The 25,836-nt window shown below is 34.3% G+C and overlaps 1 protein-coding gene across 1 annotated transcript in view; it reads right to left on the reverse strand.

The window, feature by feature from the left end:
* The window catches only part of HLCS (holocarboxylase synthetase), a 115,704-nt gene that overhangs the window by 61,985 nt on the left and 27,883 nt on the right, over positions 1-25,836 (reverse strand). Inside the window, exon 6 of the mRNA XM_031612662.2 lies at positions 15,541-15,812. Within this exon, the coding sequence (XP_031468522.2) occupies positions 15,541-15,812 (272 nt within the window). The remainder of the gene's footprint in view (positions 1-15,540; positions 15,813-25,836) is intronic.

Here is a 25,836-nt window from a genome sequence, read left to right on the forward strand (position 1 = left end):
AACCTAAAAGCAACTAATCAGAAGTCTTCCATGTTATGAATCAGAAATCATGTGTTTTACACCCTCTCTGCGTAACAGCTCTAGAAATTATGTATCATATATCATGTTTTATTCAGAAAAATTCAGCATAAACCATTTCTCACCATACTCTGCAGCATTCTTCTCCTTTAAACATTAACATAAATGTCTAGTTTTCACAGGGGGCCAGCAACTTTTACTTCAGACATTTCTTCCAAGATGTGTAACATAACCACACAAAAGCCATTTAGAAAGATGCTTGCTGATCATTATGTTTGCATGGAAGAGGGTGCATCTTTGGCTTTCTACTTTTGTACTTCTGTTGCATTATACTATCCAAGAAACTGCATTTTCCACAAGCATTTATACTCCTCCTTATTTTGTAATTTTTATTCAACATCCTATAATATACATAGAACTAGAAATTTCCCGTGAAGAGGACAATTGAACTGGTGTCACTTAAAACCTGATGAACAAATTTTATTTTAGTAATTTTTTGAGATAATTTTAAAAATGAAACCTAACAAGTCAAATCCTCTTAAGCGCTGAATTAACGTTATTATCTCTATCAATAAAATGAGAAAGAGCTCCCTCAAAATTTTCCCAATTTTAGTCTGTCAGAAACCTGTAAAGAAAAAATGCATGAAATTACAACTGAAGTTAGAAGGATGATGAAAAAGTTACACTTACTTTTCTCAAAAGTTATAACCCAGCTTTATTGGAATGCTCTCATTTGTCCCTGAAAACACACAGCACAATATTCACGTATTAAAAACATCAGGGAAGATCCTTGAGAATTATTATTGATAGTACCCAGAACAGGACTAAGCTTGCTCAAATTCTAAGCATAAAGAAATCAGAGTACAATTTTGTTTATCAACTTATTCATATAAATGTATGAAAAGAATGCCTTAAAGTATCATGAAGCCATTTCAAAAGATTAAATTTTGTCATATAAAAGACTAGGAAAAAAACTTGCTTCCTTTCATAAGCCATCCCATGCTTATGTTATTAAAGCTTACAAATGCAAATACACTTTGCATACTCAAGTGCACTTGAGTACATTCTAAACAAAAAATCCAAATATCTTCTATCAGATATATACACAAAATAAATAAATATATTTAGAGACTAGCACTTTCTATCCTGAAAGCAAAATTCTGAAGTACATGAAGGAGGAAAAAAAAAATTATTCAAAAAAACTCATGTTGGACTGTCAAATTCCCACATTAAGGAAGGTCAAATTATACTTTCAGTTGCAGTCCATAGTCTCGATTTGTATAACTAGAACCTACTGATAACAATTGTAGATTTCCAGAAAAAAAACCAAAAACCCAACGAAGCTGGGAAATGGTCTAGATACAAACAATAACTTTAGGCCCCACTCATGCATTAACTTCTACTTTGCAACTACCCATAAAGCCACACACAGCCTCAGCAAGAAGCGATTCGACACGCAAGTAAAAACATATGCAAGTCAGTCTTGAAGCAGCAGAAAAAATACAGCAAAGAAAATATTATACCAAGTACTTTATGGCTGGGACTATTTCTCTCCTTAATTTATGAGTTAGTTTCCATGCAGAACTTAAATTTGTGGAAACTGTAGTAGCACCATAAAAACAAGGCTTTAAACGATGATAGGCAACTAAATGAGATAATTAAAAAAATAAAAATAATTTCAGAGAGGAAAAAAAAAGGAAAAAATGCAAAACCAACTTGCAAAACCAACTAGATCAATCATAGCCACCAAAAATAAAGAAGCTGGTCTCCAAGAAGGGCAGGCTAAAGGCCTCTACTCTTGGAAAATCAGGCTACTTATGCTATTTATTTATACAATCTACTTGAGGTTGACAGTTCCTTGGAGTCCTGAACGATCAAAAGATCTAAGGATTTGGACATAGTGAAGAGCAAAACAAAATATAAACATATTATCATTTCTGGCAGGCAGTGACAAATTTTTTACTTGAATGAGATGAACAAGCAGAATAGAATTTCTTTCCCCACTCAAACTTACCTATGAACTACAGTCAAGCAGAAAAGAAAGCAGTACAGAGAGGAGGAGAAATTGAAGAAGGGAAACGGGTTCTAGTCAGTATGTTTTGACAAAACTGTTATATATCCAAGATTATGGAGTGGCTGAATATGAAGGAGAAAAAATTGGCAGTAGAAGCAAGTAAGGTATGCTAAGAATTTCTAGTGTTCTGCTTGAAACGCAAGACCTTAATATGAGCATCTGCCATACAGCTGGTGGTTTAAAACTTACGTAGGTAAAATCAGAGTGGGCATAGAAGTAGCTCACATTTTTTGAAACCAAATCCAACTCAGATTACTGGCAAATAATGCAAACACCACACATATCCCTAGTAACACGAATATCAGTGTTTCAAAACCACCCTCCAGAATTCATTCACACATAAAAAAAACTGTATGTACATGTAAGTAAGGCTAGGAAGACCTAATACAGTATGTAATATGGTACAGTGCGGAAATCTATGCACAAATGGCATACACACAAATAATCACCTACTTAGGCAAAACCACATCTAGGGATCATATTCCTACCCTTTTTGTAACGACGTGGGTAAGAGCCACTGCATAACATGGTTAATGTATTTCAAAACCTAAAAGCCAGAATGAAGGACCTCAGATTTACTAGAACACATAAAACTGAAAACACACTAAGCAAATATTTTTGCCTCACAGTCCACTCCCTTGATGACATTAATATTACCAAATAAAAAAAAAGATCTTTAGTAATACTGAAGTACATAATAGATTGAAAGTAAAACAATGAAAGTTTGTGATTTTTTAAAATTAACAGCCTTCTCAATATATAACCTTCCCCATTTAGTTTTATTAATTAGTTATGTGGTTGAAGCTTATAAACACATTCACAAAAAGATTTTTGTAAATCGGTGTTTAATGATTCTACTAAATACAGAAAAAAACCCCCACTGTGGTTTACTGAAGATTAGTTAATTCATATCACCCAGAGCTGCATCACCTTACTGCCTTACTTGCTGATCTTACTGCCTGCTGACTACACACCCAGCTCAAATGAGACAACATGCCTAACAGGCTAGCCTGCAAGAGAGCTGGCATCTCTTCTGTGAAGTCCAGAGGAGGGTGCCTGGAACACAGCCTGACAAAACCAAACTGTTTCTTCCATCAAAATAACACACGCTGTGAAGTTTCCAATGCCAGCAGCCATTAGACATGGAGTGAGAGATAAACACATTCTGCATTAAATGTTTACTTGAACTATCTCATAGTCCAAGGAAAAGCAAAAAAGAAATTATAGATAGTTTGACTTCTGGTTTCTTTATATTTTATACATCTCTGACCTAGGATCTAGCAATGTGAATCTAGCTTATGCCTTCTTTGTATAATTACTATCGCTGTAAAGAAACTTCTCTGTTTCCAATAAGGACATGATAGATAGTAAATGCAGCTGCATATCCAGCCAAGTGATTAAGACAAGTGGTTCTGGATCCAGTAATCACTACCTTTGTTTCTAAATTTCTTGTTCTAACACCTTCTAAATGTGTATATACACATATAAAATACATTTAAGTGAGGAACAGAATAAGGCGTATGTTTCAAGTATGGGAAGAAATCCACTGAGGATATTAATTAAAGTTATAGAGCTCTGCATTGGTAGAAAGCCTCCTTGACATGAGCTACAGAACAGTTAAATAAAGGGAAAATTTACATTCAAAATCTCGAAAAATCTAGGGTTACCACACTTTATGAGCCATGTCTAATTTGTATGTGGCACATCTGGCATAATAGATATGATATACAAGCAAGCAAATATTTGAAGTAACAAGTGTTTCTCAGTGCTAAAATAAACACCTCAGCACTTCAATTTTTTGCTCAGCAATTTCTTCTCAGTGGGAGAGGAAGCAGGGCAGGAAGGGCACTTATCTACTGTTACACTTTACCACTTATGAATTATCACTCATTCACTGAGATTTCTAGTTTGAAACCCAATGAAAAACTTCAGCCAATAGAAAGCATTCCATTTCACTTGGTTCATGCTCACAGTATTTCTCTGCTTAACTTGGCAAAACATCAAAATAGAACATTTTCACCCTTCTTAACCTCTACTGTTGGCACACCAGTTTATTAAGCTAATGCATCAGCACAAATTACTGTTTTCCACCCCAAACCAATTTAATCCTATTGTTATGAATATCTTCAATTACAGCTTCCACTGACTGTAGAATATTCATCTCCTTCACATGTAAAAGGCTATAGTTTGTAGCTAGAGTTTTTGGGCTACAGTTTATTCAGTCACTGTTGAAAAATAACTTGCAAATGACTATTTATTATCTGTTCTGATCACAGCTGAACATTTAAAATTCTAACATTAGATTAGGTTAATAACATTTTATCAGGCAGAATCATAATGTTCCAGTTTTCTGAACACTCAAAACTGCCTAGCATAATTTCTGCACTCATGCCATACTGAAAACAAAACAAACAAACAAGCAAAAAAAAAAAAGAACAGAACAATCTGGAGCATTAATAAACCTTCCTTGTAGAGCTAATGATGGACCAGCAGACATTCCCCCAGACTGAATAATATTACAGCCAACATTTATCAGAACCCACTTACTGACTGATCTGGACTTCACAAAATGAAGTCTTCAATTTTACTCCATGTTTACTTATTCTTCTCCTCTTCTTCCATCCTCACCCCAAAAACTCTGACTGTATTGCACCTAAAATCTTCATAGTGAACTGTTGTTCTGTGCTGTTTATTAGATATTACCTATAGAAATACTTGGTAGAATTTTCTGCTGAGTCTTGAAGAATAAAATCAATTACCATTACATAAGACAACAATCTATATCTATGCCTGCAGACATCCCCAAAAGACATTTACATCCATCTCTTCTCGCCTATTCCCCTATCTGCAAAAAACTGTAGGAAAGATGCTTCTGTAACAAGCAGCTGAAAATAGTTTAATTTTATGAGTTCATTCTTTCCTTCTGGCTTTCACTTTCTTGAACTATTACTGTTGTTACTAAAAAAAAAAAATAATGGAATTGTGCTGAATTTCAAACTTGACACAACTATTTAATTCAGACTATGAAAACAGAAGTTTGAACCCATTCTCTAGCCTTAGAAAGTATTCATTGGTTTTAGGGATAATAAGCTGGCAGAAATAAAAGAAAATATGGAGAAAGCATGAAAACTCTTCATGACGTACATCAGATATATGTGTCATTTACACATTTCAAGTCAGCTGATCTGACACAGACAAAAGGAAGTGAGATTTAAACTCCCTCTCATTCTTTCTCTAGTATTTAACCATTACGACTTACTAATTTCAAACTGTGCTCAGAAATGCAAGATTAAAAACAGATTAATGATGAGTTCTAAGAGTACACAAAAGGCTACATTCAATGAAGTTTATCAAGACAAGTTTTGAGTTTTTTTGTGCGTTTTTTTTTTTTTCCTATCATATACCAGGTCAAGATCTGCATACAGAAGTGAAATACCATTGACTTCTCTTAATTCAATTTTCTCCTGAATGTGGCCAACATTATCTTACAACATGAAATTACTTAAAAAAAAAAAAAAAAAAAAAAGACACGTGCTATTAATTAATGACAGAGGCACTTACAATTTACTTTCACCACTAATTGATATCTTATCCACCTCAAACATACACCAAATTGAATCAAAACTAGAAAATAAATAAAAATTACTGACAAAGCAAAATGGTGGAGGTTTGTGTGAAAACTACTGGAAACAGCAGAAGTGCAATCCTAGCACAGCTGCCCAGAGAAGCTGTGGTGCCCCATCCCTGGGGGCACTCAAGGCCAGGTTGGATGGGGCCCTGGGCAGCCTGAGCTGGTGGGGGGCAGCCCTGCCCATGGCAGGGGTTGGGGCAGCATGGGCTTTGAGCTCCCTTCCAACCCAAGATGTTCTGTGATTCTATGAACACAGATTAAGAAGTAGAATCAATTTACCTGCACAGTCTTAATGTCTTTTGTGCAGCCAAAAGACACTGGTGCTATGAAGTGTATGTTTGGCTACTAAGCAGAATAGTTCCTCATCTTCTTTGATCAGAAATGATTAAAAACAAACAAAAACAAAAAACAACAAACACCAAACCCTCAAGAACACTGTATACCAGGAAACAGCTTTGATCACATATTCTATAATCAATTTTCATCTGTGTGGCTACTGCATACAGCTCTGTGGAAATCTAAGTGAATTGTACTTCAGTTCCTAGATACAAAAATCAACATAGCTAGTTAAAAGGGAACTGGTTCTGTAGCAACTTGTTTGTATGACAAAATGGTTTCAATATATGAGAAAATCAGGTCTTAGATTTAAGCCTTTGATTATATGGATGAAATATTATAGCTGAAAGATAAATACAACAGTATATAAAATACACTGTTTTCTTTAACGAAGCCCACAGGCCATCTGAATTTACCAATCAGTTTTAGGGGCTGCCTAGTCCAGTATTCGAATAAAGATTGTAATGGATGGAAAAATTACAGTTGGGTAGAATAAATTTTGAAGCTTTCCTACTGTCATGAAGCACATAATTTAATGAATTATATATGAGATCCAAAATATACAACACAATATGTTGAAAGTCATATTTTTAAAATCATGAAATATAAGCCATTTTGAGGATTCTGATTAAATACTCAAAGATGCTTCTGATGATATTTAAAAGAGCATATGATTAAAAGTGCAGCTAAAAACAAACAAGAAGACCAGAACACCATCATTCGAAGATTCATTAAAAATGGTATAGAAAATTATTTTTCACCTGAAAGAAATGAAGTCCTCTCCTTATACTTCGTAATTCTCAAATAAACAAAAAAAATTAGAAATGTAATCACCACATGCTTAAGTGGAATTAATACCAGGACTTCAGAATGAAAAAAAAAAACTAAAATGCTAAAAAAATTATCTTTCAGTACATAAGTTGCCATTTGAACAATGGAATATTATACTTCTCAAAAATAATTGGTTTGCTAAGAACTCTTGAGAACATGTAGATTTTTTCCCAATTAATATTGCAACCTTTTTATATATCACTTATTTTACCTTAAGGTTTCTTAGGGAAATATTCAGTAAAGACACATTTGTTTCCCTTGAATATCATACTTTTATTTCATCTTTCCAATATCTCAGCCTCCATCTTCCTACTTTTTTTCCTTTCTCTTCTTGATTTCTTTTCACTATCCTCAATTTAATTCCTCTATGAATAGATATACTGATGATCCATTCAGACATGAACTAAAAAGGTCTATACACAGCCTACAGTTGTATTCCACAGCTGTTTAATGTAAGATGCAATAAAAGTGTTGTGTTTGCTAAGAATCTTTCAAAATATTTGTTTTGGTTCTTGTTTTGTTTTGCTTTTGTTTTGTTGTGGTTTTTTTGTTTTTTTTTTTTGTTTTTTTTTTAACATTTCTGTTTGCTTATTTAATGTCAGATAGTATCATCAGTAAAAAACCAGGGTTGGTTCAAGTTTACAAAAAAGCATTTGGAAGTTCATCCACATTTAATTGTTAAGCAACAAGAACAATGTCAGTAAATTCTTTTGAAAGCAACACGAGGTACTGTATTTTATAGCAATCCTGGGGATTACAAAACTGCAGTGGGGGAACCTCCGTTTTTACACACCATTCCACAGGCCATGACATTTTAGGCTAAATGATATGAGGTGTGATAAATGCAAGGGTTCGTTTGAATACAAACAGATTCTTAAAATATTTTAACTAGGAGTATAAGTGAAAATAAATTAGGCCAGTGGGATTTAAGAAAAGAATTCAGATTCTGTGGGATTTTCTTATTTTACTGCTTAAGGTTAAATTATGCAAGCTTTGAAAGGTTTAGGCACTGGAAACAATCAGTGAATTATTCTGAAACCAAATCACTATCTTCTGACTGGCAGCATAAGAATAATAAAAAAAAAAATAAATCAGTATGTTTATTTTTAACAGCACTGGAACAGGTGCTGTTTAAAATTCCTCAAAACAGTCATGCTTAAGTCTATCAGATCCTACCTTAGCTCCTACAATGTTATGATTCCAAACCTTCTCTCTTTTTTGATTTTTTGGCAAGGGCAAAGAGATGGAGACATACTAAATGGAAACTGAAAGCCATGACCTAACTTCAGGCTTGGAAGAAATTTGATTATATTCTTCTCCATGTAGAGTCAGAATGAGAAACTGACTTCTCCTCAGAATAACTCACATTTTGTGTGGCTGTATCTAATTTTAATTTAGAGTTCAGATCTTCATTGTAGTTTCAATTAAAACAGACAAAACCAAAACTTACTATGCGACACATTTCTGTCTAAGGTTGATAAGAGGGATTCTCCCCATCAGCTTCCTAAAATCAGACAAAAATTACTCTGCAGATGTAATTCTACTTCCAAGACTGAAACAGGCCCTATGCAATCCTTAAAACAACTACAGTGGCCAGAGGAGTTGCAAAAGCAAAGTATGCAAGGCTCAACTTTTCCAACCAGTTCCAAATTCCCATTTTCTGAAAAAAACTGGGAGTCTATTCGGAACTTGCATGTGCTGAATATCTTCAGCTCATCTCCTTAGGTCTACAGCATATGAAACTTGCAGTGTCTTGACAAACTGAATCCTTATTGGCTCCTAAACTGAGGTGTCCTCATCACCTGCATCTGTGGGTAACAGCACATATTATCACATCACTTCCATATCCTCCTCCCAGTGCTTCTGAATATCTAACTGCTGATATGTTTTTTTTTGCATCATCTTTTATTTACTACTAGTCTGATATTTAGTCTTCTTGCCTTATCTCCCCTTTTTAAGTCATCAGGTCATATCACACTGATTTATGTCCATCTTATTACCATAAACACAAAACTTCAACAGAGGCGATATTCCGTTCTGAATTTGGATTCAGGGCAATATGGTGGCAGGTTTCCAAGTATACAGAAAGCAATGTGAAGAACAGAATTACAGCCCTATCTGTCCAAATTGATAATGCAGAATTGACTGTTTTGATTAACAATATGGTACAAAATGATTGAAAAAGCACAAAAATCCCTTTGCTTTCTTCTCTCTCAAAGGAGCTCCTTATCCATAACCTATACATTTCAAAATTTCCCATTAAAACTCTCAACTTTTTGACCTAACACTCCTTCTCAATGAGGTGCAATCAGTAATGCACAAGTGCTTCTGGACAGTTTAATCTTAAGCAACAGTTTTCCTACTAAATAAAATTTAAAATTGAAAGGTTGAATTGGCAGTCACAAAGTTAGCAAATTAATAAAAAAAAAGTAACAATATATCACATATTGTACTTTACAATACAATATATGTAATATAACAGAATACAACACTTTCTCCTGTTTTTCAAGGAAGTGTGATTTTTAATTTCAGCATTCAAGTTTTTTCATCTTAATTTGAAAAGTTTGTTTTAAAATGTGTGCACAAAGACAGCACCACGTAAAACAAAACAGGAAGATATTCTTCAAATCCTTTCTTTTCTATTCTCTAGCTATCACTTTAACTGAGCAGTCTTGTAAGGTTACCTCTCATACCTAGCAAATGATGGGCATCCCAAGGATAAGTAAGTATTCATATCACAATGCAAATTGTTTAGGAACTTCCAGCAGTGGGGTAATGCAATATACTGTAAGAGTTCAATGTGGGTTAATTGCTCTGCAAAACGCTTTTTTTTTTTTTTTATAATTCAATCCCCTTTGGGAATGTCAAACCTCCCCCTACACTGACAGAAACCGTGCAAGAAGGGGGCCCATTTCATTAACAGGAAGAAAATCTACTAATTTTACATAATAAAAAAATTAAAAGGAACGTATTTTGTCTTCAATTCCATGGAAAATCAGATACACAAGGTGCGTGACAAGAAAATAGGGACCTAATTGTTCAGTGCCCTTACGAATCATTCACAACAGGTGGAAAGAAAGGCAAGGAAAATTGACTCAAAGGAGCTGACAAATCCTAATACAGAAGTCTTTCAGCAAGCATGTAATGAAAAATGGTATCTTAAGGAAGAGTCTGGGAATGGCACAGAACCAAATCAGTGCCAAAAACTTCCGAATTCCTCACAGGCAAGGAAGGGAACAGACTCTTGGCTGCCTTACAAAAATTCCTGTATGATCTTTTGTTATCAGGACGAAGGACAGCTTTCTTTAACATAGGATGATGCAAAACAGTGCCAATAAGTGAACAGAAGAATATGGAAGGAAATAATATACGTTTAAAACTGAATTAGTGAGAAATTAATTTGGTTCAAGGGAAGTAAACATTCTGTTACTTGAGCTAACCTCTAGCACCAAAGAAAGGCACAAAATGGCGACAACAGAAAAAATACATATATATCCTCAAGGAGAACAAGCATGGAAGCAGCTATTCCAGTACACCAACATTTTTTCTTTTGAGAATAAAAATCCTGTTGCAAATTCAGTCCTAAAAAGAAAGCAAACAAATTTAAAAGTTGCTAATCACAATGATAAAAGAACGTGGTACTGGATCAAGGCTAATTTGAATGGGAGAGATGTAGATTAAAAGAGTGAAATTCATTAAACAGCAGACCTCCAGTCACTAGCATCTAAATTCAGTTTTCAGGTTAGGTATTTATCAAGCATTCCTATATTCCAGTACAGCTCAACAAACAAACAACAACAACAACAAAATAACAAAGAATCTTAAGTTTTAGAAGTGACATACGCTATTTTGAGAGCTCTCTACATAAGGAAGGACTGGTTATCCAAAATGAGATAATATTTTTTATTTTATCTATCTGTATTAATGATTATGTAGAAAATGCATTTAAGAACAATTGACCAATTAATCAGCATACATTTTTAAAATATCCAACTGCAATGCCTATTTCCTCAGCCAAAGGAATCCCTCCTTGCCATCATTGCCTTTTTTAGCTCTTAACATGCACTCTTCAGCTCTTCAGGGGGAAGGATGTAGGACATAGGGTGGTAATTTTTACAAAGTGTTAATATTGGTGGTAAGATATGTATCTACAGAAGATTATTGATGCACTAGAATCACACTAAAAGAGACTACTCTTTGAAGACTCTGTAATCCAACTACCCATGCATCTTCATGTGAGCAAAACCAAGATTTCTATTTGCAAACATTGTGAAAACCAGCCTCCTTGCAACTGGTTTTGACTGCACAGCACAACTGCTTCCTCCACTCAATTGAGCCTACATTATGAAACATGGCTTGCTAAGGTATTACTAGAAGTAGTAAACAATTACCAGAGATTTAAAGAAAAAGCCAATAAAGTTGAGTCAAAAGCTGCAAGAGCAACAGTTTGTGCTTGTCATCCAGTCATCATGGAATTCTGATGCAAATACCTGAGAGGTCAGGCTTTAAACAGACATGCCTGATGGTGGGATGAATACATACACTGTGACTACATGGCATATTTTGCGTGCGCCGTGTTAATTCCAAGTTTCTGTCTTCAAACCACTTTTCAAACCAACCCCAACCCCTCAGCTCATCTGATTTTAATTTTTTAATTTGTTTCATATAAAATATGGTTTAAACAGAGAATATAAGAAATCACGGAGGTGCATTAAATGACTAAACAGGTGTCTGCTGTGTTTACATAGAGTAAAACATTACAAGGATTTGGGGGGGAAAAAAAACAAAAACACCCACTAGGTACAAAATACAGTTTGTCAATCTCAACTCGTCTGTACCTCTGAACTGGCATTCCAATTTCATTCAGATATAAGCTGTTTTTACTTTTCACTAATCTACATAAGCAGCACATGAGTGAGTTTTAACATAAAATTTGAGTCCTCATGCATGCTTTCTGAAATTAGAGTTGTAGTACAATGAATCTTGAAAAGTATAAAGAAAAACTAAACAGCAACTAAAAATGCAAAGGACTTTCTTTGGCAAAGATTTTAACTGTTTGGAAATTGTTTATTTTAAACTGACATTTTATTTAAGTATCCTATTCAGCAATTATGAGAGTAATTTTCCCCCACATTTCATTTTAATTGAAACGCACCATTGTTGTATCAAACTTTTCCTAACAATGGCACAATAAAAGCTGCCTTCACTCTTAAATACCGGGGAAAGATTCCACAATGTAATTTTATGTACAGTATATCACATGCTCACTTAGTAATGTTTGAATCACAACTTCTGCCAAATAAAGTATTAAAACAAAAAAATAGGTGCTGGTAAAGAATCAAACTGAATACCTAATTCATTTATTTTTAATGAAACAGCCAAGAAACTATTCCAGTCAATTCAAGTGTACTAGAAATAAACACTCATTTATAAACCTCAGGTCTTGCAAGCCTATTAAGTGCATCTCCACAATCCAATACTTGTACTATTATAGCAGATGTATCTTTAAAACTACTGTTTCACTGTAAATCATACAATTTCAGCCATTCTCTGAGAAGACACCGAATGTGGAACTGCTTCTGGAAAGGTTAAATTGGTCAGGTAGCACTGGGATAAATATATTTGAATAAATACACAAGGCTTCTGAAATAAATTCCTCTCTGACTTGCAGAAAGAATAACCCTTTAAAGAAAAAAAAAAAAAAGACAGGAGATCCTACCTTTGGTAAGGATTTTAAATTCTAGTTTAAGAAACAAAAGTTGAAATGCTTTTAAAATTAGTCTCATACAATTCACTTCTAACTTGAAAACACTGAGACAATTTTCATTATTTAAAACTATATGATATTTAAGCAAATCTTTGTTTTGCAATTAGACTAATACCACTTAATTTTAGATACTTACAGGTGAATTCACACTTTGCTTGTTACCTTAGGACATATAAACATATGCCAATGACAATAAAGAATGTATGTTAATATGCAAAATGTTAATACATGCCATCTGGAGAGCTAATGAACAATCAAGAGATTCCAGATTAAACTACAGAATTTTCCCTTCGTATCTTTAGGACAACACTGTCAAGTTCAATCTATTCACTTAGACTCCAGAATCAATTTTTCAAACTTTATGACAGGTCTAATAGTTTCCACCTGTTCCTCTTGCTTGACTTTTGACTGGCACGTTACCAGCCAGGGTGGAAATGTAGACAAAGACCCCTATTAGGCTCCGGCTGTTTCTCTACTGTGAGGTCACTCAGCCATTAAATTAGTTCCAGCCCACTTTCTCCTTCGATGTCTTAATTTTTGGGGGGTATGAAGGTTTGGGGAAATGAAAAGGAAGAGAGACAAAACTTTGCAATTCAGTCTGTGGGAGGGACTTAAGAAAATCTAAAGCCACAGAAGCTAAATGCTACATTCATTTATAATTTACTAAATAAATTTGCTACTAATCCAATGGAATAAGTTATTGATGTATCTGAGTCATATTTTCAGTCATCACAAACTTTGGCTATTTTGCTTATTGCAATATTTGATTACATATATGTACATATACATATAATATATACTTACAAATGACAAACAGGTAATTTTTTGTGTGTGTACAAGCAAAGCAACTCTTTTTCCCAATACATACTTTCCTTTTACTTAGAACTGGCAAGTAGAAAAAAAGTGACATATTATATATCCTAAGGCATCTATATTGGTTCATATGGAAGCACATTATAAACTGACATACTTTTCTTCTTTGAAAAATATCTAATAGAGAATTGCATCAATTTCTAGCAGTTTATGCATTGATACTCTTTATGAAGTTTGCTGAAGTACAAATGACACCACATATTCTTTCATCTATGGCAACAGTGTATTTACAGTAACATCAACCACAACATTTAAGACAAACATTTTGAATTATTAAAACAAAAGGCTTTTTGTAAGAAATTTTATTTCCCAAACTATAATCCAAGTAGGACCATCTTCTCACCTGAGAGACAGATCTGGTTTACATCTGGTTTACAGACAGAAAACCAGCTACTTGAGTTGCATCACAAGGGGGAAAATCTTTAAGACTCACTTCATTACTTTTGGACTACTTAGTAAGAAAAAAATCTGAGAATTGAACACCCTGCTGTGACAACACTTTGGAGATAAAAGGTTCCAGGTTCACTGAAAAGTCAAGACCACTTCACTCAGCTCCCTTGCCTATTGGATGTTAAAAATAAAATAACCATACGTAATTATATTTAGCTTGTGATATCTAAATAAACTCACAAATTCCTAATAGTATGCTTCATCTTTCTGAGAGGTGTAGATATTGGTACTGAGAACCACCAAAAACAACTGCCAATGATTAAACGAGCTGACATATTAAGTTATGACTCCTACTGTTTCTTCCCAGTAAGTCTTCCTTCAGTCCAATGGGCTTGAATGAAAAGAACTGAATACTACAAATGTTTCAATTAAAAAGCCCTTTTTCCCTTTCAAGCTCTACTGAAAAAGAAAGCCTGCCTATGCCCAAAAGCTCTCATAAAATCAGCTGCAGTACCAGGATGTACATCTGGGAAAAGGGTTGTGGCAAAATTGGACAGCATCATTTTTTAACATATGAACATATGTACATACGTACATACACAAAATAGTTTGGCTTTGAAGAAGTTTATATTTGATTCCAAGTAAAGCTATTATTACTAGTTAACTAACCAGATACAATAACATTCAAGGCTGTTTATCTGATTATGTTCATAGAAAAATCCAGATCAAAATTACTGAAGTTATTTTCAACAGTAAAATTCACCTGCAATTTCTGTAAGTGAATAAATATTGATATTCAAAAGTGTCTATCAAGAAGAGTTATTGGTACAGGTAGAAACATACAGAAAAATCTGTTCTGAAGAGCAACGACTTCTCAAAGGCAGTTTGATCCATCAGACTACTTCATGTTCCGAAACATAACAGTATATCTTTTGTACACAGGTTCCAATCTAAAATTTGGAAGCTGTGATTTTCATATCACTTAATCCCATTCAAAACTCTAACAAACTACTTCCTCAAAGATATCTCACAACTCATTCACAAGCGTCATCTGCGTGGTGATGAAGAAAATGCCTACCATAACCCTAAATGACGTTTAAAACGAGCGAACAAACAAACCACCAAGCACCAAAGAACATTTTAGTGGAATATTGAGCAAAACAATATTAAACAGAATGAAGATACAGCAATGTTAAAACTAATGCCCCAATCTATTTGGTATTATTTTTTGTTAAATAACTAGCTTAGAAAATTACTTGCATGGGAAAATGTATGGAATCTCCTAGATATGGATGCTTACTACCTTAAACATTACTATGATAGTTTTAAGGATTTTCAAGAGGAGTAACAATTAAGGTGACCAATAAATAAAACGTTGTCATGCTCAAACCTTCCCAACCTTCATAGCTTAGCTTTTTATACACTACCAATTAATATTCTGTGAACACCAAATTCTCTTTTACGTCCTATCTGAAATACAATCAGCTGCTTTGACTTTGGGTACCTTGTAGGTGAGAAATTAAAAAAAGAGAAAAATGCTTCTTTCTAAAAAATGTGTTTCTATAATTGCACATTCTGGATCAGAAAGCTTACTCAAGATGGTCTAGATCACTGTCTTACCCGTCTAGAAGATTCATTGTTGTGGTGGTAACTTCAGTAAATAAAACAATCTTTCCAAGTTTCTTTGTTTGTAGATTCTGCTGATATGTCTCCAGGCTGAAATGTTCTGATGAGAAGTTTCCCATCTCGGTGATGACTGACATGAAAGATGGAGTTATCTCCATTTTCGATTCACAAGATGAAACAAATTTAAGAGATACTTTGCTGGATTCTATTAATCCTTCAGCATTTACATTCTCCTCAAGCCATTTCAAAACTGTAAGATGGATTTCCTGTGGGCAAGGGAAATAAAATAAGACCAAGAAATACAGACCAGAATATAGGAAGATACATAAACATTCTTCTGAGAACATTCACATTCATGTAATCACATCCTATTTCAAAATAGGATAAATTAACTCTATTTCCTCTTTGAAGATCAGTTTCCGTCACTTGTCCTACTTTGGCCTCTCCTGACTAGTTGGTACAGTCTTCCAAAACTTGAGGCCATGCTCAATTGCAGGTTAAGGCTTAACCTTTCCCTGTAACAGGGGTTGTGACCATCAGCTTAACAGAAGCTTCACAACTATTACCTTACACCAATGTGGCTGTTAAGCAGCCAGCTAAAGCAGAAGCGTGTAACACAAAGAAGCAGACAACTAAGAAATGTTTATACCAGTGTACAAAACATTTGTAAATATGCTTGCTCCCTTGTCTTCTAGCTATGCCATTGGCTGTGACATTTCTTTGCAAAGTATTTTAAATAGAAAGTATAAACATGCTGTATGTTCATGTAATTTTATATATATACATACCAAAACATTTATTTCACCTTTATCTTATTTAGAAATACATTTTACTGAATGAGAAATGAAGAAATGAATTAGTGCAATCATTATCTGTCTGGTGATGCCCTCTTTCTGGAGATATCTAATATGAGTTCAGGACATTTGGCATAAAAAGTTTACTTTTCTCATAGAAGCTGTTAAGAGTTAACAGTCCACAAAAACGCATGCTGCAACTTCTTTTTGCAAAGTATATAGCTTACATTTTGTAGAGCTCTGCTTTCCCTAGAGACAGTGTCATCTCTTTCTCACATGTACACTTTCACAAATAAAAACTTAAACAGAATTAGATGGAAGCTAATTAAAAAAAAAAAAAGAAAAACAATAAAATTGAGCTAATAGCAAAAAAATGATAAGCTAATACACAATCTATTGAATGTAAACCAGGAAACTGGTTAAAAAGCTATTTATTCACTGATTGAGGTGATGGATACTTTATGTGGTATACATAGCATTGTGAGGCAGAAATATAGGAATGTGTGCAACCTGGTGTAGGGATCCTGCTTTGGCAGAGAGGTTGGACTCGATGATCTCTGGAGGTCCCTTCCAACCCCTATGATTCTGTGATTCTGTGATAACAAGATACTGAAATGTATGGACAAATGATTCCTCAGAATACTAAAACGTGAGCACAATCATCAAAATGGACCTGGGAGCAAAATTCTAAAATGTGGCCCTCATAACTTACTCTTACTTTCAGAAGATAATAATGAAAACCACAAAAAAATGTGTATTCTATTCTACCTAAAGTAATGCATCAGTGATTCTTACTTTCAAATTTTCTATGACATTTGACTTTTAATTCAAAATCTTCTCTTAGATGCATAGTTTCTAACTATGTGCCTCTTCTCATTATGGCACAATGCTGTGGGTTTTCTAAGCTAGTTCTGAAGCCTAGCTCTCTTGCTTTTGAAAAAGGTGCCCCTGAGCTCCTGTCCACTCTTTAAAACCTACAAACTGCAATTAAAAGCAAGCTTCCTATAAATAGTTATCTATCCAAGGAATTACCCCAATTTTCCAAATCCCACTGTTGTATCTTATAAAGGAATGAGAAAAGTGGTTCTGTTTCTAACACCTTTCTACGGATTTTCCATCCTCAGAAACTACACTTTCTCAAGTTTCACATGGACACTGCTTCTGGTGTGGCATTTTTGGAAGGAGAACATCAGCTGACTTACTGTTTTGCAATCCTATAGAAGGATAACTAAGCATAACATGAAGAAATGAAAAGAAATGAACGTTCTTTTTCTAAAAGCAATCAAGAACTAGATAATAAGATAAGACTAAGAGTATCTCTAGCTACATTTTAGTTACAGATAAACTACCTCTCATTTCTCCATTTAACTTGGATAAAATATGTTTTAGATATTTTCTTCACTTTTTTTTTTACATCATACATGATGATGTAGCATAAATGGTTTAATGAACACTTCTTTGATTTGATCTGCATGAACCACTTGTATCTTCACTCACTAATACCACAGGCTGATAAACTCTTTTCAGACTCTTGTTCTCATTTTACACACAAATAACTTACTAGCTGCAGCTGATATTTAGAAAATAATACAGCTTTAATTTTTTTGAGGGAGCGTAAGGAAACTGTGCTTCATCTGGCAGTGCATTTTCCTGTTGCTCTCTGAACACAGAATTTCATTTAGCATGAATGTCTGGATGCAATTCCTACACACAAAATCATCATTTTAACTCACATAAAGATGGATTTACAGACTCACAGAAACAGACATTAAATTAAAAAGTAAGGGTGCTTAAAGTGTTGTTACATTCCAAGCAAACAACAGAAGTGTTTGAAATTATGCATCAAAAAGTCCCGTGTACTTTTGCCTCAACATATTCTCGGAAAAGCCTGAAATAGCATATATTCATGTGTGAGGTTACATTATTACAAATAAGCCACACAGTTCCTAACATTTATCCTCTTCAGCATATTCTTTCAAGCGATCTTTCCTCCCACACTTCTTGATTTCATCTTCTTGCTTCTTATGCATATTGAGACATTTAAGATTTGTTACATTCATGTAATTGTGAAGAAAATGTTTCCCACAATGTATACGTGCTTACTGAATTGATGAAAAATATAAACACAAATACTACGTAATCAAAAACAGCATTTTTAGAATTTTCTAAAGCAAACAAATGAAACCAACAGACATTTTTACATTTTTAGCAAGCAAACTCTCAAGCCCTACCCCAAATCCACACCAGAAAAATTAATTTTCATCATAAGAAATTCCTTCATATAGTCAGCTACAGAAACATGAATGCTGAACCAATGTTTTTGGTCCCCACCATTAAACTGGCACACAGAGAAATAAATTTTTATGTAATGACATAAACATATACAAGGAGTCAGGGCTAACCTTTGCTTCAACTCCATTGGAAAAAAAAAAAAAAAATCACGTCAGAACCAGAACTGTGCAATTTGTTGCTAAGCTCAGGATTCAGCTTTGAATTCAAAACGAGGAACCTAACACCATTTATGGGATGTAGGCAGAAAGCAAACCTATTCCCAGCTGCGTACATCGTTCTGCAGCAACCTCTGGTGGCCACTTAAAAGTAAGTGGTGGTTCCAAACACTGCCTGGCCCTATGTACCTCTGGGACCATCAGGTGTGTCAAGCAAGGCACTCAACAGAGACACAAGGTAAGGGAATACCAGAGATCCTGGCCACTGCTTGCTCTGATCTACAGCTCATTATCAAGATCCTAAAACACACAGATACAAATCTTATATGAGTATGCATGCAAAAAAGTTGTAGCTGTCACGTATCCAGGCACTCACAGCATCTGCAGCTACATACAAATACAATCATGCTAAAATCACTACTGTGCAAATTATTAGCAACGTACTTAATATAGAGAGAAACTACATAGGATGACATAAATATGTTTAAAATAGTTATCCATCATTACAGCATCATTTTTGGCAGGGAGAATAGAAGTCAAGACAAGTTTAATTCCCTATGTCTGAAAACTGTTCTATTTTCAAATCAATTTGCTACGTACATTCTTTAAACAAAAGATACTGCCATTTTCTTTCTTAAACAAAGAATGAAATTTGACATCTCAGCTGAATGACCAGATGGCAAGAGGTTAAATCAGCTTTTCAAGTAAGACTCAACCATGAACTTTACATCTACAAAAAGAAAAAATTTCTAGTCATATTTTAAATGACAAAAGCACAATATGTTTTCAAGGCATTGTAAAAAGCAATTATCAAAAGCAGAAAAGCACTATACTAACAGGAACCACTCACCAGTTCTCATTAACAAGTTTTTCCCACGCACTCCAAAGTGAAACCTGAATTCCAAAGGACATGGGCATGGAAAGAAGCAGAATTTCAAAGTGGTGACAGCCTCACTGACCTGGTACTGAGGGACAAATGTATGAACAAGCTGAGTTTTGACTGTCAAACTGAAAATGTAATGAAATGAAAAGTTGTTCTGAAGCAGATAGGGAAATGGAGTGGATGGCTCCACAGATTCACAAAATCCACAGAAATAGAGTAAAGCCACTGCATACTTTGTACACTCTTCCATCAGCAGAGAATTTTATGGGGTTCACTGCATCAAGGATTGGAGGTCTGGCATTGTAAGTTATTGAACTAAAGTATAAGTGGTAATTGCAACATTAAGAAGGAAGAGTAAAAGCTCTATTTTTTAAATCATTTAACATCTGCCTTCTATGATTTTAAGATTTTGGTCAAGTGTGTGAAGGAACTGCTATACAACAGTATTCTTTTGCTGTATAAAAATCTTTTTTTGTAATCATTAGCTTCCCTTTCTCCTAATGCTTACTTAGCAGTTGAGATCGAACAATAAGAAGAAATGAGGCAGAAACCAGATTAAAAAAACAAACAAACAACAACAACAAAAAAACAGCTGTACATGCACCCTTCTCTGTTGTATTATAAAATAGCAGAAAATTATAGTTCCTGATGGAGATGATTTTATTTGCACCTGGGCTATATCAGTTAACGAGACTTATACACTAAGCACATAAACTTTCAATTTAAATTGTAAAAAATAATCCCAATTCCAAGGTTTTATTCTTATATTCTATTTATACATTTTATTCTATGCATTTCCTTACTTATGTATATAAATATGTACATAGTCAGACACATATATGCATCATCCCCCCTGCACACACTGGGCATATTTGGGAGCTGGTCTTTTCTACCAAACTTTTTGACAATAAATCTTAAATTCTGTATCAATGGAATTCTTTGTTGAAACAAAGCTTCAGTCACAGCCTAAATTCATTTGGTTTTTATTAAAAACATGAAGGCAAAACTGAATGAAAGCTAAAAATAAAATGCCATAAAATGAACAAACATTATACATCGCTTAGCGCTCTACTTTCTTTGGAGGAAAAATCAGACAAATTTAACCAGCGATGCTCTACCTGTGACACAATATTGTGACTCCAGCATAATAAACTATTTTAGCAATTGTGTGTTGTGTTAAGAATGGCCAAGTTTTGTAGAGTGGAAACATTCCAGTTCAGAAATGTTCTGAAGTTAATGCTTCACCTGGGACTTTTAACTATTTTTCTCCTTCCTTTTCCTAAAATCTAATGATTTCCAATGATCTGCCTCTATTTTTGCTTTAATGTATTTTTAAAAGCTTTGCAGTTGATGCACTGATTGATGAATTATTAATTGATGAACTGATTAAATCATACAAACCTGTCCATTTACTATCTCCAAGACAATTAATACTACACGGACATAAAGTGCCAATCTTTCAGAGAAGAACATGAATAGCCCATTTTGAGCATAAGTAACTTAATGGGAATAACACCTTCACATGGCTAACATGCTGTTTTTCTGAATTGGCTTTTTTCAAATGAATGAAATGAAGCATTACTTGCTTCAGATATGATCTTAAGTACATACAGGTTTCATATGAATTCTTCTATCACAACACTGATGGAAAAGAACACATTTTCATAAAGTGCACAGCATTTGGAACCTGATTTCCAATTTAGAATATAGAAATAAACACATACACACATACACAAAAATTATATCTTCCTTGTATTATACAGCTCTGCTTAGCAGGCATACAAGTTTAAAGGTGTTAAACTTGTGTTAAACTAGCCACTGGAGGGCTTCCATAGCATCTCTAGAATCCAATAGAAACAAACTCAAGTCCAACGTGGTAGTAAGCAGTAGGCTGGCGCCAGTGAAAAGCACACCTACAGTGGCAACCTCAGCCCATAATGCCAGCAACTTAGGAGGCCAGCAGTAGGAAAAGTCAGTTATTAGCACAAGAGGGCAAGGTTTTGGCAGATATTTCTGACTAATGAGGTACAAAAAAATGCTTTTCTGATGTTGGCTATGTTTTTACTTCCCGTAATAATGGCATATGTTGAGATCTGAAGCAGATGACAGTTTCATAATGCAACCATAAGCCCATGTTAAAATCATGTTTGTACTTTGTTGATAGAGAAAAACGTTAAAAATAAACACATCAAATTGCACCAAAAAGATCTACTGTATTTAAACTGTCGATGCAGAACATGATATATATAATACCCTTTATTGCTTTCATACTCCAGTACATATTACCTTTTACTGAAGTTTTGTAAGACAGTTTATGGATACTAAATTTAGCATCACATCCACCCACTAGAAGATATTACTTTATCTTTCTTCATCTCTATTTAGGAAAAGAATGAGTAAAGCAATAATAACTTCTAGATAGCTCAGACAGGGAAAGAAAAAGATAGTATCTTAGTGATCATGGCCTAGACAGAGGAACCAAATGAGGATAAAGAACAGGCCTGCTGTAAACACAAAGATGAGAGAAGGGGCACTCTTCCCGCCCAGCAGCACTGGCAATTAAACCGTAGCAAACATCTTCCACTTGTTCACCAGGACTTGGGAAAGCTGTAAATAGCAGATTTGTATTTGCATGCCAAAGCCAGTCTGTCTCTCTCACTCTCTCCCCAGTCAGACAATCAGGCTATGATATTTCATTAGACTGTCAGATGTCATTAATACTTAATAAATGTTACTAAACTACATGTCAACACTTGGCATCCTGAATAATTGCTCTTTCACATTTAAGTAGGTTTGAGCTTGATGATAGATTTCGTAATAGCAGAAACAAAAAGAGTAAACAGAACCGCAAAGCACAAAGGGTATTTAGAATACAAACATTCAAAATCCCATTTGAAATATATGAAGTACTCAATTGACTCAATTTTCAGAAAGTACATGTAAAACATTTCTCCTAATATTAACTGCTCATAATTCACTACAAAGTTCAGTCCTTGTTCAAGAGAATAGATAAAAATGGAACAAGCCAGACTGTTTCCAACCATTGCCATGATGGCTGATTTTAATCCATCTCCAGATTACTTCTAACATTTTCATGGTTAGAGGGCCACTATTTTTGCAGTTCCATGTTTAGTTCATAATATGAAATTTTAAAAAGAGAAATCCCTAGTTCTCCATGTCCTCCTTCTCCCGTCCCCAAATAACTTCATAAAGATTTTATTGTAGTGTCAAGGTGCCTTCTCATTTCATGTTCTCATGGACTTCTGTAGTTACTTGAATGATACTGCTATGCGTTCTCAGGACACTACTTAGCTAGGAAATGTGTTTCAGTTTATTAGTAATCTATTCATATTTCCTAAATCCAGATACTGTCTAAAACACGAGTCCATTGTGTAAAAATTGGAAGGGCATTCAGAAAGATGGCAGGAATTGGTAACTTTATAATTCACAACCAACAGGATTTTTAGGAGTTTCTAGTGGTTGGGGTAGTTAACTTTACTTCGCTATATACTTTGAAGAGGCACAGAAAAACGTTATCACCTCTAAACCAAAGAAAAATAAGAAACCTTGTCTTTTCCACTCTTCTCTGTGCTTCAAAAAGTGATTATTACTTTGTAGAAGGAATAGATATACACAGTATGTATATCATCTCAGCAGCACGAGGAACAGAAGCAGTCAGGTACTGAAGCGTGGAACACTCCAAGACAGATGAAGACTTCACAAAATGCTTTGAGTTCTGCAAGGTTTTTAAGGAACACTTTTTTAAAATCACAGTTGCTTTGAACAAGAACTCATTTTAATTTTGACTCCATTTTTAGCCTATATGTTTGACAAATGCTCATAAAGCTGTGCCTAAATTTGAATCCAAAACTAAATTTAGCCTAAAAGATCACTACATGTAGACAGAAAATTAATTTGCAACAGTAAATACTGAAAATGGGCTGCAGGTCTAGCTCAGAAGTCACCAACTAACAAAAACTTACCAGATATTACCTTCTGTACAGAAGAGAACGCTATTGATAAGGCTAGAAATAAGACAATAAGAAATCAACATTTCAGGTTTCCTACATCAGAATTTCTGGTTTTTAACACAGTGATGCTCCTAAGCGTTAAGTTGCTAGAAGGCAGATACTGACATTCTTGCATGCAAAAGAAATAAAAAACAAGGCAATCATAACATTCTATAGTGCTGTATGAAAAAGGTATTTAAAATTTACAAAAAAGCATGGAACAATTTGCTAGAGATACAAAAAAAGAAAGAATATGTGTTATCCTCAAGACAAAACATCTTGATTTCTCAGTATAGATATCAAAGTACTGTCCTTCGTGGTCCCTCACTAAGTAACAAACTGCATAACTGCAAGAGAATATTGACTATAGAAGGCCCATTGCACTACCCTCAACAAAACAGAAACAGAGCAGGGAAACCAGGAGGACAGCAGCTCAGCACCATAAGGTGCATCCTGGCTTTTACTTTCTTACTCAGCTGCAACAGAACAGTCTGGAAACAATCTCCCCAGCAGCTGCTCTCATCAGCAAACTGTTTATTGAGAGAAAGTGGTTGGATTAAAGGGTAAACGTTATCCAGAACTGAATGCGTATCTTAAAACAGGAAAAACAACAACAAAAACAGCAAAACCTGTAGCCATCCATCCATATGAGAAAAGCACATTACACATGAAAGGAAATGACCCTCCATTCTGAAAAGACTAGAAGCCTACTTAATCTAAAATTCCTTAATTTGATAAAGCAGTATTTTATAATGTTGAACTAACTTATTCTGGCTTGTGCTGATTTTGAGACCTGTTGAAGGTTTCCAACAAAAACAGAACTTACTTAAAACTCAGTTTGTGTTCTAAGGTTAAAATATTTCAGAATATTTTTATTAAAACTTTTTAAAAACATTTCTTAACATAGAATGATAACTTAGCTCAGTATCCATATGCAACAGCAACAAGATTAGTATTCCCCTAGAATATTACCAATGCAACATCAATATTTTGTGTGGGGGAAAAAAAAATGAGGTTCAGTATCAGTTTTATGAAAAAAAATCTAAATTTTATGATACTTGTAGCAAAGAAAGATGACATACTAAACTCTTTAAGTATTAAATCCTTTTCCTAACACTTGCCAAATCAGTTTCAAATATTATTAGAAAACTTTTGAATGCAATAGCACATATTTGGATGTTAAAATCTCTCTTGCAATTCACAACTCTGTCAAAAATCACTAGAGAATTGAATTTAGGCATGTTTTAAGCCAAGCAAAATTGTAATTGCATGCTATCATTGTACTACATTTAAGCACACAAACATGCACAAAAAAAAAGAGAAACAAAGAACGTATGCATAAAGACCCTCAAATCTTGCATAATTTTCTAACATCCATAATTAAGTTATAAAGATAATTTTTAAAAGATACCAAAAATTACAGTGCAGAACTCATTTAGTAGTACATAGCTGTTTAACCTCAGAAATTAAACTGCATATGAATGTGTACATAATGTGAACTGCTTTCAGAATATAACACAGTAATTGGGGCACATTTGCTACAACATTCCATAAAGTTGACTTTGAGGGTAAAGGATCAATAAGAACAAGGTCTACCTTTGACATAACATCACTACATAACACTTCACAAAAGCAAGTATTGCAATGAAAGGTCTGATAAATCAGAGGACTAGTAGGTGTTGATTTATCTTACCAGAAAAAGGGCATGATAAATTATGTTTTGCCCATTTACTTCTTTGTGACACCTACTTCGTAACAAAACTGTTTTGGTTTCCTTTTTTTTTAAAAAAAATAAAAAATAGTGTATAGTATGTTGAGCATACATACAACCATGCTAAAAATAAGTACAGAGAAACCATGCAGAAGTGCAAAGACACTCCATTTTGGCACTAAAATCTGAGCATTATGCATATTAGCCTGAAGTCGTATTTTGTTCTGTTTTTAAAATAGGATCAAAGTCACATTTAGAAGAATAAATTACAGTATAACCCTAAATGTTACATGCATTTATTTTAAATTGCTCTCAAAAGTATTCTGCATCAACCAGAAAAAATACAGAAGAATTTTGTTCTCAGCTAATAGGGCAATAAATTAGATGCAATATATTCAGCTGGTAAAACTGGCTCTGTTAAACAGCTATCACATAATAGTATTTT

This window comes from Phasianus colchicus, chromosome 1 (genome assembly GCF_987193195.1).
Source record: "Phasianus colchicus chromosome 1, bPhaCol1.hap1.1, whole genome shotgun sequence".
Lineage (NCBI taxonomy): Eukaryota > Metazoa > Chordata > Aves > Galliformes > Phasianidae > Phasianus > Phasianus colchicus.